Source organism: Hypanus sabinus, unplaced genomic scaffold (assembly GCF_030144855.1).
Source record: "Hypanus sabinus isolate sHypSab1 unplaced genomic scaffold, sHypSab1.hap1 scaffold_503, whole genome shotgun sequence".
Taxonomy (NCBI): Eukaryota; Metazoa; Chordata; class Chondrichthyes; order Myliobatiformes; family Dasyatidae; genus Hypanus; species Hypanus sabinus.
The window spans coordinates 338,648-357,468 of record NW_026781370.1 but is presented as its reverse complement, the minus strand read 5'-3'; the positions used below and the strand labels follow the sequence as shown (position 1 = coordinate 357,468).

At 45.1% G+C, this 18,821-nt stretch overlaps 1 protein-coding gene across 2 annotated transcripts; it reads right to left on the bottom strand.

Moving 5' to 3' along the window:
* Nucleotides 1–291: 291 nt before the first annotated feature.
* LOC132389212 (zinc finger protein 235-like) lies at nt 292–8,813 on the bottom strand. Of its 2 annotated transcripts, none has more exons than XM_059961675.1 (2): nt 8,765–8,813; nt 292–3,959 (listed from the first exon to the last, which is right to left on the bottom strand). In XM_059961675.1, exon 2 carries the CDS (start codon nt 3,550–3,552, stop codon nt 2,506–2,508), a length of 1,047 nt encoding a protein of 348 aa, XP_059817658.1. In that variant the 5' UTR covers nt 3,553–3,959; nt 8,765–8,813; the 3' UTR covers nt 292–2,505. The 2 variants fall into 2 exon arrangements, with proteins under 2 accessions (XP_059817658.1, XP_059817659.1); XM_059961676.1 differs by lacking the exon at nt 8,765–8,813 and adding an exon at nt 8,297–8,568.
* Between the last annotated feature and the right edge of the window lie 10,008 nt (nt 8,814–18,821).

The window sequence follows — 18,821 nt, the reverse complement described above, 5'->3', positions numbered from 1 at the left end:
AATCCATCTGTGGGTCTTCACTGGTTGGTTAGTTGTCAACAGCACTGCAGGAACAACTTTACCATCGGCCAGGTCATTCCCGAACAGCGAAGTAACATCTTCCACCGGTAAACTGGAGCATAATCCGATCTTAACAGGTCCCGAAACCAACCCTGACTGTAAAGTTACCTTGTGCAATGGCACGGAAACCATGCCACCCCCAATGCCTTTAATAAGATTTACCTCACCAGTGTTAGTCTCATCACCAATCTTTAGAACGCTGTCTAATATAAGTGACTGAGAAGCCGCAGTATCTCGAAAAATTTTCACTGGAAATATGGTTCACCCTTCCTTTACTAATAAAAATCCATCTGACATAAAATGATCGAACACCTTCTTAACTTGGTCAGACCTCTCAGACCTTAACTTAGCAAACAGAATGTTCAGAACCCTGTGGGTTTACAGGTGCTTCAACAGACTGATCACAGGCATTCGGGACTGCCTCCTTTTCCTTTTCCATCTTCAGGACAGAACAATCAGCCATCACATGACCAGCTTTCTTACAATAGTAACAAGTAAGACCAGAGTATTTCTCCTTCAACTGTTTCCCTTCATCCTTACTCTTGTCACTAGTCCCAGCTTTAATTTCTGGTTTACCCTGGTGATCCCTGCTACTCTTTTGGAAGCTGTTATTCAGGATAAATTTAACCTTATGAGTTAGAGCAAACTCATCTGCTAATCAAGCAGAGTCCTGCAAAGTGGCAGCATCTTTTTCATCTAAATATGTCTTTGTGTCATCAGGGACGCACCTTTAGAATTCCTCAATTAAAACCAATTCTTTCAAGCTGTTAAAATTATCATTCACATTTTTATATGTGCACCAGCGGTCAAAACACACAGACTTCTCATAAGCAAAATCCATAAAAGTCTGGTTCACAGATTTCCTCAAATTTCTAAACTTTTGCCTGTATGATTCTGGGACAAACTCGTAAGCTTTGAGCACAGCCTGTTTCACTATGTCACAATCAGCTGCTTCATCAACAATCAAAGCAGAATAGGCTTGCTGAGCCTTCCCCTGAATTACACTTTGTAAGAGAATAGTCCAAACCTCTTCTGGCCACTTTAAACTCTGAGCAACTTTTTCAAAATGCTGCAAGTATTTATCAATCTCGGCCTCGTCAAATTGAGGGACCAATTTAACTTCCCAATTGGCCTCAAATTTATCACCAGAGAAAAACGCTGGACTCCTTTGCTGCAACCTCTTTATCTTTTCCAGCTCGAACAGTCTCTGTCTTTCTGTTTCCTCCCTCTATTTTTCTGCCTCTTCTCTGTTTTTCTGCTTCTCAAGCCTCAAACTGCCTCTGCCTTTCCGCAGCCTCCAGTTTAATTTTTCTCACTTGTACTGGAGCTCAAGCTCACTAGGTTTACTTTCAGGAAACACCTCCAACTCCTCCACTTTAAACACACCCCCAAATTCATAATGTTCAGCTATTATCCTCTGCATCTGTGCCCTCCTCATTGTCAATTTCACTTTAGCAAGTTTTACCCTTCTAGCAAGGCTCAACAACTCAATCCTTCTGGCGTCCTCTAATGCCTCAGAGGCTGGTCAGCATCCATTGCTGCTGATTTTCCACACACCAATAAATGAAAAGGGATGAAATTGATAATTAATGAATACACCCCCAAATCTGTTCATATACTGGATGCAGGCCCCAATTTTGTTACGAATCATAACGTTTTAGAAACGAACCAGCAGCAATAGACTATACCTGGAGTCTGTTTTTGATCTTAAAACTATCTGTATTAGAATCTACTTGTAATATAGTAACTAATGCAAGATAAACAAAAGTTAACAGTGTTATGTGTATATATGTGTTTAAATAAAACTCCCAAACTATTGAGCTCGGGGGAAACAAGGCTTGGAGTATTGGGATGGTAAAGTATGAAAGTGCAGTTCATCCATGGAATAGGTGATGAGAGAGATATTTGTAATCCAGGGTAAATGTTGAGAGAAAGCAATTATGTCGAATTCCACAGGTTCCATGGTGGAAAAACGAGAGAACAGTCGCTGTAGATTTTATTTGTTGTCGTTCCAAACTCTCATACGATTTATCACCGAAAGTGACTTGTCACAAGGGGTTTCGTCTTCAAGTGAATTACCACACCACACCCAGGCAAGGGTTAACACATCAGTGGTTTTCACAGGACACCCCAAATCAGATCCACTCCTATGGATCAAACGAGGTGACAACTACACATTCGATGTACGGTGAATCGATAATTAACCCACCGTTGTGTGCATAGAAAAGTTCCAAACAGTGACCCTTGGCCACTAGTTCCCTTGTTTCGATCCTTCAGTTTTCCCTAGTTCGTCTCCGTCTGACTCTGAGTGTCTGTGTCCTCGGTTAAAACTAAACAAGCTGCGAGTGATGTAAACAAGCTGCAAGTCAGACTGATCCACCTTCTTAATCTCTTGATCTCTTTTAAAATGACAGTCCACAGCAAACGAGACCCAGGGATTCATAACTATGGCCACTCCCCATTGTGAACTGACTGGTGAGCCAGTAGTTGGGACGACTGAGTGAATCCCTTCCCACATTTTGAGCAGGCGAATGGCCTTTCCCCTGTGTGAACTCGCTGGTGTTTCAGTAGTTGGAATGACAGAGTGAATCGTTTCCCACAGACTGAGCAAGTGAACGGCTTCTCCCCAGTGTGAATTCGCTGGTGTGCCTGTAGGGTGGAAGATTGAGTGAATCTCTTCCCACATTCTGAGCAGGTGAAGGGCTTCTCCCCAGTGTGAACTCGCTGATGTCTCTGCAGGTGGGATGACTGAGTGAATCCCTTCCCACATTCTGAGCAGGTGAACGGCTTCTCCCCGGTGTGAACTCGATGATGTACCAGTAGGCAGGATGAATCCGTGAATCCCTTCCCACATTCTGAGCAGGTGAATGACTTCTCCCCAGTGTGAACTCGCTGATGTTTCTGCCGGGTGGATGAATCAGTGAATCCCTTTCCACAGACTGAGCAGGTGAACGGCTTCTCCCCAGTGTGAACTCGCTGATGAACCTTCAGATGGGATGACTGAGTGAATCCCTTCCCACATTCTGAGCAGGTGAAGGGCCTCTCCCCTGTGTGAACTCGCTGATGACTCAGTAGGCTGGATGACTGAGTAAATCCCTTCCCACATTCTGAGCAGGGGAATGTCCTCTCCCCAGTGTGAACTGGCCGATGATTCTGTAGGTTGCATAAGTGAGTGAAGCTCTTCCCACATTCTGAGCAGGTGAACGGCTTCTCCCTAGTGTGAACTCGCTGGTGTCTCTGCAGGTGGGATGACTGACTGAATCCCTTCCCACATTCTGAGCAGGTGAATGGCTTCTCCCCAGTGTGGACTCGCTGATGATTCTGTAGGTTGGATAACTCAGTGAATCCCTTCCCACATTCTGAGCAGGCGAACGGCTTCTCCCCAGTGTGAACTCGCTGATGACTCAGCAGGTGGGATGATTTAATGAATCTCTTCCCACAGAATGAGCAGGTGAATGGCCGCTCCCTGGTGTGAACTCGCTGGTGAGCCATTAAGTCAGATGACTGAGTGAATCTTTTCCCAGAAATTCAGCAGATGACCAGCCTCTGCCTGGTGTGAACTGACTGGTGTGTCCACAGGTGGGAATACTGAGTGAATCCTTTGTCACCCACAGAACAGGTGAATGGCCTTGCCCAGTGTGAACTTGTTAATGTACCTTCAGTTGAGATGACCGAGTGAATCCATTCCCACTGTCTGAGAAGGTGAACGGCCTTTCTCCTGTGTAAAATGACGGGTGTGCCAGTTGGTCAGTTAACCGAGTGAATCCCTCCCCACAGTCTGAACAGGAAGGATGGTTGGTTGAATCCCTTGCTCCACTTCTGAAATATATAGACAGAGACAACAAAACTGGCGTGTCATGTTTGAGCTTCCTGGAGACAAACTCCTTCTCGTTTTTAACCTGTAAAAAGATTTGCAAAATCCATCAATGCGTTTAGGACAATACTTCCGTTGAAATTACTTGAGTTGCCAAGGTTTGATCTGGTATCACACTGTTACAATGAGGTTCAACTTAAGTCTGTTAAAAAGGATTTGGAGTGAATTTTTGTATTATTTCAGGTTCTTGTCACAGTCATAGAAAATTACAACACAGACACAGGTACTTTGGGCCATCCAGTTTATGCTGAACTATTTAAATTGCCCTTTCCCATACCCTTACCATCCAGGTTTCTACACAAACCTCTTAAATGTTGAAATTGAGCTCGCATGCACCACTTGTGCTGGCTGCTCATTCCACACCCGGATGACTGTCTGTGTGAAGCAGTTTCCCCGCATGTTCCCCTTAACATTTCACCTTTCATCCTTAACCCATGGCCTCTGATTGTAGTCCCACCCAATCTCAGTGGAGAAAGCCAGCTTGCATTAACACTATCTATGCCCCTCTATCACAATCAAATCTCACCTCAATCTTCTACATTCCAAGGAATAAAGTCTGGACCTGTTTAATCTTTCCTTATAACCCAAGTCCTACAGATCTAGCAACTTTATTGTGAATTTTCTCTGAACTCTCTGAACCTCTTTTACAGCTTTCCTGTAGGCAGGTGACCAAAACTGCACACAATACTCTAAATTAGGCCTCACCAATGATTTCAACAAGTGTACATAAAATCCATCTATTGTTGTCAGTACTTTGATTCATGAAGGCCATTGGGCTGAAATCTTTTTTTCCGTCTCTATCTAACTGTGATACCAATTTCAGTTAATTAAGGACCTGTATTCCCAGATCCCTTTCTTCTACAACACTCCTCCGTGCCCGACCAGTCACTGTGAAAGACCTCCCTTGGTAGGTCCTACCAACATGCAACACCTCACACTTGTCTGCATTGAATTCTGTTTTCCATTTCTCAAGCCATATTTCCACCTGGTCCAGTTCGCACTACAAGCCATGATAGTCTTCTCACAGTCCGCTGAATCCCCAGTCTCGGTTTCATCCGCAAATTTGCTGATCCCTAACCATCTTATTATCCAGATTACTGATACAGATGACAAACAACAACAGATCCAGCACTGATCCCTGTGGCTCACCAATAGTCACAGGCCTCCAGTCAGAGAGGCAACCATCTGCTACCACACTCTGGCTTCTCCCAAGGACAGTGTCTCATCCAATTTACTGTCTCATCTTGAATGCTGAGTGACTGAACCTTCTTGACCAACCTCCCATATGAGACTTTGTCAAGTGCCTTGCTAAAGTCCATGTAGACAACATCCACTGCCTTGCCTTCATCCACTTACCTGATAACTTCCTCGAGAGACTCGATAAGTTTGGCTAGAGCGATGCTGTCTATACTTTATCAGTCCACACCTATCCAAATACTTACAGTATATATCTGGTTCCTGCACCAACATTCCAATAACTTTCCCAGTTCTGATGTCAAGCTCACCAACATATAATTTCCTAGTTTATTTTTACAGCCTTTCTTGAACAGCAGAACAACAATGCCTGTCCTCCAATCCTCCAGTACCTCACCTGTCACTAAGGATGATTTCAATATCTGTGCTTAGGCCCTGATAATTTCTGCACTTGTCTTCCGCAGGGTCCTAGTGAACAACTTGTCAGGCCCTGGGGATTGATCCATGCTAATTTGCCTCAAGACAGCAAACCCCTCCACCTCTGTAATCTGTACAGGGTCCATGAAGTTGATGCAGCTTTGCCTCACTTCTATAGACTCTGTGTTCATCTCTTGAGTAAATACGGATGCAAAAAAAATCTCCCCAAGTCTATGTTATCCCTTTATATGGATTACCATTCTGATCTTCCAGAGAATTAATTTTTTCCCTTGCAATCTTTTTACTCTTAACATATCTGCAGAATCCCTGAGGATTCTCCTTCACCTTGTCTACTGGGGCAACCTCATGCCTTTATTTCTTTCATAAGTGTTCACTTGAATTTCCTGTATTTCATAAGTACCCCATTTGTTCCTATCTGCCTGTACCTGGTATGCACCTCCTTTTTATTGATCAGGGAGAGGAAAGCCAAAGGGGTGATAGATCTGCATGGAGGGAGGTGGGGGTAAGGAGGGTTGAACGAAAGTTGCAGGGGGAATGGGAGCCTGAATAACAGAACAGAGAGTGGAGAGATTGTGGAGACAGATGTTGTTCAGGCCTCAGACAAAGTCAGGAATGAAAAAGTTGAGCATGGTGCAGTGAATATGCTGAGCCCAGTATATTTCAGTACAAGGAGGAGTGTAGGAAAGGCGGATGTGTTCAGGGCATGGATCAACACTAGGATCTGGCAACTGTGGACTGGGACAGGCTGCTTTATGGCAAAGGTGTGCTTGGTAAATGGGAGGCTTCAAAGCGAAATTTTGAAAGTAGTAAGCGGGTATGTCAGAATAAAAGGTAAAGATAGAAACTGTAGGGAAACTTGGATTGTACGAGATATTGAGACCCTGGTAAAGCACAAAATGGAATTGCATAACAGGGATAGGCAGTCAGTTTCTTATGGAGTATAAGAAATGCAAGAGAACACATAAGAAATCAATCAGGATGGTTAAAAGATGGCATGAGGTTGCCGTCACAGAAAAGGCGAAGGATAATCCTCAGGGATTCTAGTGATAGATTAAGAGCAAAAGGATTGCAAGGCACAAAGTTGGTCCTCTGGAAGACCAGAATGGCAATCCACGTGTGGAAACAAAGCAGATGGGGGAGATCTTAAATATTTTTCCATCTCTATTTACTCAGGAGATGGACAAAGGATCTATGGGAGTGTGGAAAAGTGGCATTAACCATTTCAACCCTGGGGGAAAAAAACACTCCTCTGGCCACTCACACGCTCAATACCCCTCATCATTTTATACACCAAAAAATGTCTCTAAATATAAACAAGGAAATTATACATTGCACAATCTACTTTCCATGATTCAGTACATTTACACAGACAGGTGTGTAAAAAGGGCCCAACGAATATCGGGGACAAACAGGCCCAATTCACCAGAACCACAAACTGTTCCTGCTGCTACCATCCAGGAAACGGTACCACAGCAAAAGGACCAACAGTCTTTGGCACGTCATCTTCCACCAGGTCATCAGACTGATTAATTCATGCTGATACAATTGCATTTCGATGTTATATTGACTGTCCTATGTACAAACTATCTATTATAAATTACTATAAATTACACATTGCACATTTAGATGATGTAAGGTATATATTTCTACTCCTCATGTTTATGAAATATGTATCTAATAAAGTCAAATCAATTCACCCTCTCCACTATCTGTTCTGTCATTCTGGCTCCCATTCCCCCTACAACTTATTTTAACCACATCACCCCCTCCCCTGCTCACTATCACTAGCAAGTCTTACCACTAGGATATTTGTCCCCTCTTGTTCTGTTCCTCTAACTAACGAAACCCCTATCAGTCTTTTGACTTTCCTCTGCCAGGTAATTCCCCCCACAGCTTCTGAAGTGGTCCGCCTGTTGTTGTGTGAAATGGCCACAAGAGTACTCTGCGTTGCCTATTTAACCTCATTCCCCTTCCTGACTCTCACCCATTTCCTGTGTCCTGCACCTTGGGAGTAACTCACCTCTCTTCATGTCATATCTATCACCCCCTCCAACTGCTGGATGATATGGAATTCACCCATTTCAAGCAGCTCATTGAAGTGCAGGGTTACAAGTTGCAGCTGGATGCACATCTTGTAGGGGAGGGCATCAGGGACACTGCAGGTCTCCCCTCCTTCCCTCGAATACCCCTCTAATTTGTAATAACCAGTGTGCAGATAAATCTTGGGACTGTGTATTTTTTACCCAGTGACAGCTAGCAAATCACTGTCAATAGGAACTTCGATCTCCTCTGGGTTTGATCGAGTTCATCTGCACTCTCACACAACCTATGTAGCAGGCCTGTAACAGGAAATGCAGGAGTTTCTCACCAAAGCTTTTGCACATTGTCCATATGTGGTTTGCTTGCTAAATTACGCTTTAAGAAGTCAGATTTCCAAATATCACTCCACTTCTTCCCACTTGCAAATTCTCCAGCAACTTTTGCATCACCAAAATGCAAACAGGCATCACTAGTTTCTGTGTTCTACATATATATTCCCCCTGAACCCGTCCCCAATGATTGACGGTGGTGAACACAGTGATGGCAATGCCAATGAATATGAAGGGAAGGGCAGTAGTCTGTCTCACTGGAGTCTGGCACATTTCTGATGTGAAAGCTACTTGTTGCCCAGGGCAAAGGTGTTTGATATCATTGCGAACCCAGAGAGAATGGGACAAAACATGTTCTCACCGGTAGAAAAGTCCAGAGCAAGAGGAGGTAAAGGAAGCAACACACACAAAATACTGGAGGAGCTCAGCAGGCCAGGCAGCATCTATGGAAAAGAGTACGAATGGTGAGTTCCACCGGCATTTTGTGTGTATTGTTTGGATTTCCAGCATCTGCAGATTTTCTCTTGTTAGTAATTGGAGGTAGAACAAAGGCGATTTTCTCAACTTGTGATGTAAAAGATTTTGTTCCCTTTCTCCGAGTTCCTAATCCTTGCATTTAGATAGCTGGAGCTCAGCTCTGTCTGAGAGATCCATCGGTTCCCATTCCCTCATCAGCCGGAAGCTCCCCGGGGCCCGTATACGGATCGTGGAGCTGAGAGAGAGGGAAGAGGGCAGGATTGTCCCGGGATTGCTGCCCACGGTGTCCGAAATTCAGAGGAATTATCCTGAAGTCGGTATTTAAGATAAAAACACAATTAATCGCTCTTACCTACAACCGACATTTTCAAAGCCTTCTGTGCACTGCGCGCATGCGTGAAAGTCAGGGACGTCCTCAGCCTGACGCCTGCGCATTTCATCGGCGCTTCAGCGCCGGCGAAATTCTTAACGAATTGCCCTATGGGTAATCACGGTGCCATTAAACATTTCTGCAAGCACCATTTCAATATCCAGACCTCATTTTTTTTTATCTTGGGTATAGAAAAAATCTGCAGCTGTTTTAACGCAGAAAGCGGCTCCCATAAGCAATATACTCAATATCAACGTGTATCTAATGCCAAAGTAAAATGCAGATATAAAACATAGGAGATTCTGCAGTTGCTGGAAATACTGAGAAAACATTTTCTATGTATTCCTCTCCAAAATTTCTGCCTTATCTGTTGATTTCCACCTGTGTTTTGCAGAAATTAACCACCTTTTTTTTCGATCAACCAGTTTCCAAATGCTTCTAATCTTTCACTTTTAACCACATCGTGCTGGTCTTATTCGTCCTCCTCCTCTGGACACCATTTCTCTCTGGAGCCCTCGACTCAGGCTGGCAAATCTTCGGTTTCTGACTCTGCACCATCGAAGATTCACTCGTTAGTCTGCTGTCAGACTTTAGAGGTGCATTGTGTTACGAGACCGCAGGTTCATTTACTGTGAGTGTCGCTTTAAGTGCCTGAGTGAGGCGGGGCTGTGACGTCAGACACAAGCTGCGGGAGCGGGAGAGGGAGAGGGAGACAAGCTGTTGGAACTTCAGCGTGTGACTGCTATAGACTGCAACTCTTCCATGCCCAAAAGGTTGGGTTGATCTGTTCATCGGCACGCAGTGCACAACGGATGTGTGACTGTCAGTTCGTATCATCCATATGTGTGGATTTGCTGGAGTATCCTGTGGTATTACTTTTGTTGGTCCTTACCTGGAATCGGGGTGTTCTGTGGTAATCACTTGAAGACGATATTCCTGTGACTGTCACCTGGTGATATTTCTAAGTGGATTTCGGAGCTAATCGACGGATAAGATCTTTGGCGACTGTTATTTCGTTTACCCAGCGTGGAATGTGTGTGGAATTCTTCGTAATTGCCTTCTCTCTACATTCCCTTTATTAGTAACTACGCTATACAGCAATATAAATGCAGATATATCAAACAGGTTAGCAATAATTGTGTGTGTGTGTGTGTGTGTGTGTGTGTGTGTGTGTGTGTGTGTGTGTGTGTGTGTGTGTGTGTGTGTGTGTGTGTGTGTGTGTGTGTGTGTGTGTGTGGACATAGGAAAACCAAGCTTCTTCACGCCTCGGGGTGAATGGATACCGTCTGACGGTGATGAGTGAAGTTCGGTTCATTTCGTGGGATTGAGTCGGGTAGTGATGGAGAGAGAGAGAGGGAGAGTTTTGAGTCTTCGGGTAAGCTGTCGCCGTCGATAGTCCCGTCGTCCTCCGAAATCCTTTGAAAGTCACCGACTGTGACACTACAAACGATACCGTTCTTCTGTGGTGGAGTTATTAACCCAGGCGAGGGATGGACACACGAATAACTCCCCACCGGTCACAGCCTTTTCACACTGCGAGAGCCACTGATCGATGCTCCGGATCGATCTTCCAAAACCCACCTTTTTCTGTGGACACAACAAAGCTCATTCAGTGTCCAAAACCATGTATCTGGAGGTCTATCAGCGGACCTCCTACTTATCTCATCGTGCTGAGCCCCAGCTGTCCATCAAACAGTTCCTCCCTTCTCTCTCTGTAAGAACACAGAAGCTGACAGTGTCCTGGTAAAAGTGTCAACAAGCTTGCAGAGAAAGCAAAACACCGTCTCCGAGCAGTCTTCCTCTCTCTGTCCACCTTCCCTCCCTCCCTCTCTCTGTGTCCGGTGTTGATCATCTCCCTCTCTCTTTTCAAAAACACAGTTCATATGGGGTAATTCAGGACCCCGTCACTATACTAATGAAGAGAATGGTTTTAACATCGAAACCAGACTCCGTTAGTGATCTATTGCTGCTGGCACGTAACAATTGCAACAACCCAGCTGTCTGAGGCACAATCCTTTAAAATTGGTGAAAATGACCCAAAACGTTGAAAAGAGCGGGGAAGAAGGAGTTTAACCAACTTCGTCCGGAGCCCTGAAGAACGTCACAACCACCGTGAGCTCATCGTCTTGTTCAGCCCGGAGAAAATCATGCAGGAAATTCATGCAGGTGTATAAGATGATGAGAGGCATTGGTCGTGTGGATAGTCAGAGGCTTTTTCCCAGGGCAGAAACGGCTAACACGAGGGCGAATAGGTTTAAGCTGCTTGGAAGTAGGTATAGAGGACATGTCAGAGCTAAGTTTTTTAAACAAAGAATGGCGTGTGTGTGGAATGCACCGCCAGCGACGGTAGTAGAGGCGGATACAAAAGGATCTGTTAAGATAGGTACATGGAGCTTAGGAAAATAGATGGCTATGCGGTAGGGTAATTCTAAGCAATTTCTAGAGTAAGTTACATGGTCGGTACAAAATTGTGGGACAAAGTATCGATAATATGTTGTAGATTTCTGTGATTCTATGACATTAAAAGGAAATCTCCTATCCCACGGAGAGGTGACTAGATGCATCTCAGGGAGAGTGAGAGGGGAACGGCGGGGGTAGATTTTCATACACTGATATGGAACAGAAATATGGGCAGGGACCAGCTGGGCTGAGTGGCCTCTCAAGCGAGACACGGGATTTGATACAGGATTTATCTTTCACGGGATTTATCTTTCACAGATCCACAATATTAAACACCAGTCTAGTTTAAGGCTACCATCAGCAGAACAGACTCCTCCAATGCTCAGTGACCAGGGTTCAGTCCTGGGTGCGATGAGCAGCCGCAAGAACTGCAGAATCTGACAGTAACAGTCCCTCATGAACCTGCAGCAGCCTTCAGTCACCGTGATGGTTAAACATTTAACACGGAGCTGATTTGAACTTCCTCCCTGTTGTGAAGTTGCTGGTGTTGCTGCAGCTGGGATGATTGAGTAAAACTCTTTGCTCACTCCGGACAGAAATGTGGCCTCTATTTATTGTGAACTCACCGGAGCATCACAAGGTGGGTTAACTGAATGAGTCTCTTCACACACACGGAGCAGGTGAACGGCCGCTTCCCAGAGCGAAGCTGTTGGTGTATCTGCGATGGCCGACGGAATCCTTTCCAAAATAAGAGCCAGTGCATGACGTCACACTGCTATAAACGTCATGGCGATGTATCCAATCAGATCACGGACATGGACACGTGCCCGTGCTCTCCTTGTAGCGAGTGGGGCGCTGTCTTCTCCAGCATCTCCGCCTCCACATTCAAGCGTCGGCGGCATTCAAGCGATGGTGACCTGACAGATACAGCAGAACTAACGAGCTGTTGTGTTTGAGATTCCTCTGCACAGATCCTTTGACTTTTCTACACTGTTGTAAAATTAAAAGGCATGTCAGTGGATGAAGGACAACATTTCATTTTTCAAAATGGTCTTGACGCGAGCGGTGTAATTTTGTGAAGGTTTATAGCCTTTGTTATACAACACAGCCATGACTTTTTTAAAACTTAAAACGGCCAATTAATATCTTGGGGAAATAATCAAAGACCAGCCTTATCTTATCATCATCAAAGCTAATCATACCTAACCGACGAGATGGCGAATTATAGTAAACTTTCATTTCAAGAAACGCAATGACCACAGGTCGAGGTTCCTGTTGAGAAGAGGATTTAAACACTGGGGCTCGGTGTGCCCGGTCTATTCCAGGCGGAGTCTGGACCCACAATTCGTATATTGTTCCTCCTTGATCTATTCTCAAGGCGGCAATCTATTGTCTTAGAGATTCAACGATTTTCGATTGTTTATCTCCGAACTTCCCCAACTCATCCGTCTTAGTATCGACTCTCGTTACAGCATCCTCATGTTCCTGAATCTGAGTAGTCTGTTCCTGCAACGTGTTTTGAATAGTCTGCAGCAGAATCTCCATCCGTTTAAGCTCTGTGGTAGCCTTTAAACACCCATCCGAATGTGGTTCAGACGTTTCGCTCTGAGTTTTCCGAATTAGCTCCGCAATAGCTTCCACAGTCACAGAAGGATCCGCTTCTTTTTACCAGTAGTTTTAGCACGAGACATCAACGCTGATTGGATTCAGTAACTTAAAACGAACGAAGCTGTTCGAGAAACACGTCTACTCCATGCAAGGCCAGTAGGAGGGGAAGGACAGCATTTCAACTCAGATCATCTACTCTCCATGGTGCCTTCTGATAAAAACACTGTCACAGCTCCAAACAATTTGGAGGAATAATACTTCAGCTTCAAACTGACCGCAGTTTCGGCACCAGGCACAATATCAAACTCTCTGCTTCCCTCTCTGTATCAAAATGGATCATTCCTCCCCTTCATCAGTCTGTGACTTGGCTCAGTCTGTCTGTCTCCTTCGCATTCTGAGCATGCGCCACACACCTACTGAGATCACATTTTATTTACACGGCTGCGACTAGAGACTTTCTGATTATTATGTCCCTCCTGGCATTTGACGGTGGTAAACTCAGAGTTAGCAATGGTAGTGACCCTCAGGAGTAGGTGATTAGGCTAAACTGCCGGTAGTGTGTGTCTGGATGAGTGGGTCGTTTTCAGACTGGAAGGAGGTAGCGTTTGGAGTACCCCAGAGATCAGTCCCTGACCACAGTTGTTCACAGTTTAATGTCCTGGCGGAGGCAGCGAGATGTGAGATGTCCCAGTCTGCTGGTGACGCAGAAAGAGTGGAGTTGAGGGAGGGGAGGCTATTCACATGCAATTTCGTAGCTTTGCAATCACTACATAGTGCACTGTGGGGCTGCAGTGGCGGGTTCCAATCTGCTAATTAGATTTGCTGACGGCACTACATTGATCGACCGAATCCCAAATAATAACGAGGCAGCCGACAGAGAAGAAGTCATCACCCCGACACAGTGGTGTCAAGAAAACAACCTCTCCCTCATTGTGACAAAAACAATGGAGCTGGTTGTGGAATACAGGAGGAATGGAGACAGGGACCAAATTCAACATTTCCAAGTCTGTTATTGACACAAAATGCACATTTTAATAGTGATCATGACGCAATGTATTTTATATATTGTTGATGACATAAAACATATTTATAGATTGTTACTGACAGAGAATCGTATAATTTATGTTCCGTGTGTCATCTGAAAGTACTTGCCTGTGATGCTGCCACAAGTCAGTGTTTCTCTGTACCTGTACCTTCCCGTACTTGTGCACTTGGCAATAAATTCAACAGGACCTGAGAAATCTCAGTGAGATTTGATTAGTGATGATCATCTTGGCAGCTCAGTAGGTCGAATGTATGCGACAGTACACTGTTAAATGCAAAACCCTGAACAGTGGTGATGATCAGAGGGATCTTAGACTCCAAGTTCATCGCTCCCTGAAAGAGACTGCACAGATTGATCGGGTGGTTAAGAAGGCAAATGGCATGGTTGTCATTATTAGTTGAAGCACTGAGTTCAAAAGTCGGGAAGTTGTGTTGCGGCTGTTACGAGCCTGCGGTCGTACTGTGACTGTTTCTTTAAGAGCGCCGGCGTGAGGAGGCGGGACTATGACGTCAGTCACAGGCTGACAGCGCTGACTGTGGACTGAACCATAAGAGAGAGAGAGAGCGATCTGCAGACAGGCAGTCGGCCAGTCTAAGAGAGAGAGAGAGAGAGAGAGAGAGAGAGAGACTGGAAAAACTGATAGCTTCAGTTAGTCGCAGCTGAGGCTTGGAACTCTCCTATGGCACAAGAGTGGGTTGATCATCGGTACACGGAACCACAACGAATGTCTGTGGCTGTCACTTCGTATAATCCATAGGAGTGGGTTTTGGAATATCTTGTGTTAACCCTTGCCTGGGTATGTTGTGTGGTAACCCCTGGAAGACGGTATTCCTGTGACAGGTCATTTTCGCTGATAACTCGTATGTGGACGGATTCAACGGATAAGAACTTCGTCGACGGTTATTTTGAAGTAACCGCCTTTTCTCTACATTTCACTCTGGATCACAAATATCTCTCTCCCATCATTTATTCCGTGGATTACTGAACTTTCCTTCTTTACCATCTCAAGACTCTAAGCTTTGTTTCCTCAGGCTCGATAGTCTGGGAATTATATTTACACATATATCCACTTAACACTGTTAACTTTCGTTAAGTTACTATGTTTAAGTAAATACTAATAAATAGTGTTTTAACCATCAAAACCAGACTCCAGTGTGAACTCTATTGCTGCTGGTTCGTTTCTAAAACGTCACAGTTCGTAACACAGCTTTATAAAACTAGTTAGCCCACATCTGGAGTGTTTCATACAGTTCTGGTCGCCCCCATTCTCGGAAGGATGTCGGGGCTCTGGAGAGGGCGGGGAAGAGTTTTACCAGGACCCTGCCTGGATTAGAGGGCATGAGCTATAACGAGAGATTGGACGAACACAAAGTACACTGTTGATGCTGTGGTCAAATTAACACGTACACACACTCTGGAGGAACTCAGGACTGACGAAGGGTCTCGGCCCGAAACGTTGACTGCTCGTTTCGACGGATGCAGCCCGACCTGGTTGGACAAACTTGTGTTGTTTTCTCCGGAGTGGCGCAGGCTGGGGTGAGACTGGATGGACATTTATAAGATTACGAGAGGAATAGACAGAGTGGACAAACGATATATTTTTCCTGGGGGTTGAAATGTCTAACACATTTAAGGTGAGAGTAGATGTGAGCAGCAAGTTTGCTTCTTTCCACAGAGTAGCGGGTAACAGGATCTCTCTGGGGTGGGAGACCAAAACCGGTCACGTGATGCAGTTTACCCTCTCCCCCCCCCCCCCCCAATTAAACCGTAGGAGGGCAACATCGCGCTGCCGTTTCTGTGGCCCCGCCCTCCTGATGACGTACCACACTTCGCGCATGCTCACTGCGTGCGGTGTATTCCTTAACGCTCGGTGCTGAAGTCTGCGGGATCGAGAAAGGCTTCTCGTCTCGTATACCCGGGAGCCGGGGATCTGGATTACTGTCTCCGGGCTGAAGATATCACTTTCCTGTTGGTGAGTATTGAGACCGATCCCGAGCAGGGAGGTCCGTGAGCCCCGAACTGAAGGCCAGTTACTCATTTATTTTCCAGTTATATGGGCTCGGCAAAAATGTGTCGACTTCATTTAATCTGCATTGAACGATCCAAACCAGGAGCCCAGGCTGTCTATTTCCGCAGAGTTGAAATGGGAGACCAACCAACAGGTCACGTGAGGCTGCGTGCCGCAGATCCGCCCCGCCCTCCGCTTTGTGACGGAGGATCAAGTGGAGTGTTGATAACAAGGTTAACATGAATAATATCAGGAACGATCGGCTTCATGTATGAGGAGCATTTGACGTCTCCGGACCTGTGCTCGATGGAGTTCAGAGGGACGGTGGGGGGTTGTGAGGGCGATGGATGATTAAGTAAACATTCCGAATGCTAAAAAGCTGGATACAGTGTACATGGAGAGGATGTTTCCATTAGACGGAGAGTCTGTAATCTGACAGCACCGTCTCAGAATAAAAATGCCTCCTGTAAAAATTCAGCTGAGAAAAATCTTTTGGCCAAAAAGTGTCTGAAGTGTGGAATCTGTTGCCGCACAGTTTGGTTGAGGCTGCCGTTCGGGTATATTTATGAGGGAGATTAATACACTAAAGATTGTTAAGTAGCTACAGGGTTACAGGAGGAAGGCAAGGATATGGTGTTGGAATAAAAATCAGCCCTGGTTGAATGGTGGGCAGACCAGATGGATCGAATCATCTAATTCTGTTCCTGTGTCTTATGTCTTACCATGATTGAATGATGGCTCCTTCTTATCCCATATCGTTTTGTGGCGTGTGTGGGACAGTGATTCAGTCAGGAGAAATTTTGGTGAGTCTCATTTACTGAAACACTGTTCTTTAGACATTACATACCTGTACAGTGGAAGGTTGGAAATAGTTGGGAGTGAGACTGAACATGCCCAGAAATACCAGTTATGCCTCTGTCAGACCCCTTTGCAATCACTCCAGGTCTGGTGATGTGCTTCCAGCAGCCCAGCCCTTTGAAACCACTCCCATTCTGTGGAAGTCGAATCTGGATCAAGTCACTGTGAGACTGTATAAGTACAAACCCTTTATTTGAAGCATCGGGCTTACTCAGTTAGTCGCTCAAACAGGCACAGTCGATGACTGTTCCCGCCCAATCCACTAACTGACTAACAATACCCCTTACACCACAGATATATCCGTCCAGCTACCCCCCACACAAGACATGTTGGAGCCAAAGTTATTTACTACATGACAAGCTGGAGCCCCTAAAGACAGAGTACAAAACAGTCATAATGGCTTACACACACAGAACAGACTGAAGCTGTCCTATCTCTACACATGAGTGCACAAGGAGATAAGCATCCTGAAACCCTAGCTAGCTACCCTCAAGAAGAAATATGGCTCAGCATGGCTTAGCACATCTGTTGATTATCAGCAGTTTCTTTCAGAAAAACAGGTTGCTATTTTTTAACAAAGTGTTAACCCTTTTACACATTTTATCATTCCCTCCTTTTGATCATTACATGATCAACAAAGCAGTGATTTTTTTGCAGCGAAAGCAAATGAGTACAACATTGACTTATCAGTGGGAAAAAAACAGTGTACAACAGTATTTATAACAATGATATGGACAACTATTAGGTCATAATGCAATATCCTGCTCCATGTATTACTGAACAGACCTTCAAAGACCACCATTTCGACCCTTCAGTGAACCGGTGTAAATCATGCCCTACTTTCTATCTAGATGCTATCAATCACCTTGGCAGTGTGCTTGGAGAGGGATGTAACGTTAGTAGACTCATCAGGGATATAGGTGCAGCATTCTGTGTCAATAATAGCACAGGTTCCCCCTTTCTCAGCTGGGATAAAGTCTAAAGCCTTACAATTTTGTAGGACTGTTTGCCAGATTGCAATCATTTCAGTAGATATTTCTGTTACTTGGGACTGTGTTTCTGTCAGGGCCCCTGCAGTGTTGTGGCCAGCTCCTCAAGTGCTGTAGGTAAATTGATTGTCTCTCGTGAATTCCTGGCTACTCCATAGGCGAGAAAAGCAATCATCCAAAAGCACTCAATCTGTTATTTCTCTCTGCTGCTGGGCAGCTGCAACTAAGACCAGGATTCATGTTTCCCAGTGTAGGAAGTTCCATTTGATGGGAACTTGAGATACTATCCCTCAAAACACTGACAGCCACTGTCATCTCTGACTGGACCGCAGTTCCTCACCTCACTTCCCAGGGTGTTATTTGAGAAATCCCAGGCTTAGAGTTCCTCACTCTGATTGAGCAGGATTACTGACATTGGAACCATAGTTTTACCATGCTGTGGAATTGCAGCACAAACCCAGCAGGCCCCTAGTTCTACCTGTTTGGCAGAGGTGTGACAGAGAGACAGAAAGGTGTTGACATGGGGCCACAAATATTGTTTGAGCAATAAGTCAAAATGCAAAGACCACTATCAACGAATACATTTTCCTTCAGTCCGAGAGAGCCCTGCTACTCAGTTCCTTCTGTAACACATTTTCAGTCTGTTCAATGTGTCCATCGAGATTGCCCCTTCGGTTTCACAGCCGTGGGAGTGGTCAGTAACACCTGATATGGTCCTCTCCACTGAGGTCAGAGTTTTCCTCAATCCCAGTTCTTGATTAGGACAAAATTCCCATGTTTTGTGGTGGGATAGTCACTCCTCTCTGTGGGGTAGTTCTCTTCCTTGTAAGCCTGTCGTACCTGTGAATGTAATTCTTGGAAAAGTTTGGTTAGTTGGCATACATATTTCCCAATCTCTTCCCTTTGGGTATACATATCCAATTTTGCTGGTAGACTTCCGGGAACAATGGTACACAAGGTCTTAGTCCCCAGGGTGTCTTCATGGGCCGTCCATGAATGATTTCAGCTGGTGACAACCCTGTTTTCCCCTGTGGGGTAACCCTCATGTGGAATCAGGCTAATGGTCGTACCTTCAACCAAGTGAGTCCAGTCTCCGCTGTTAGTCTGGCCAGTTTACTCTTCAGAGTGCCA

What these genes read in the sequence shown, in the direction of transcription:
- LOC132389212 (XM_059961675.1), bottom strand. Translation starts at nt 3,552, where the DNA reads ATGGCTCACCAGCGAGTTCACACCAGGGAGCGGCCATTCACCTGCTCA.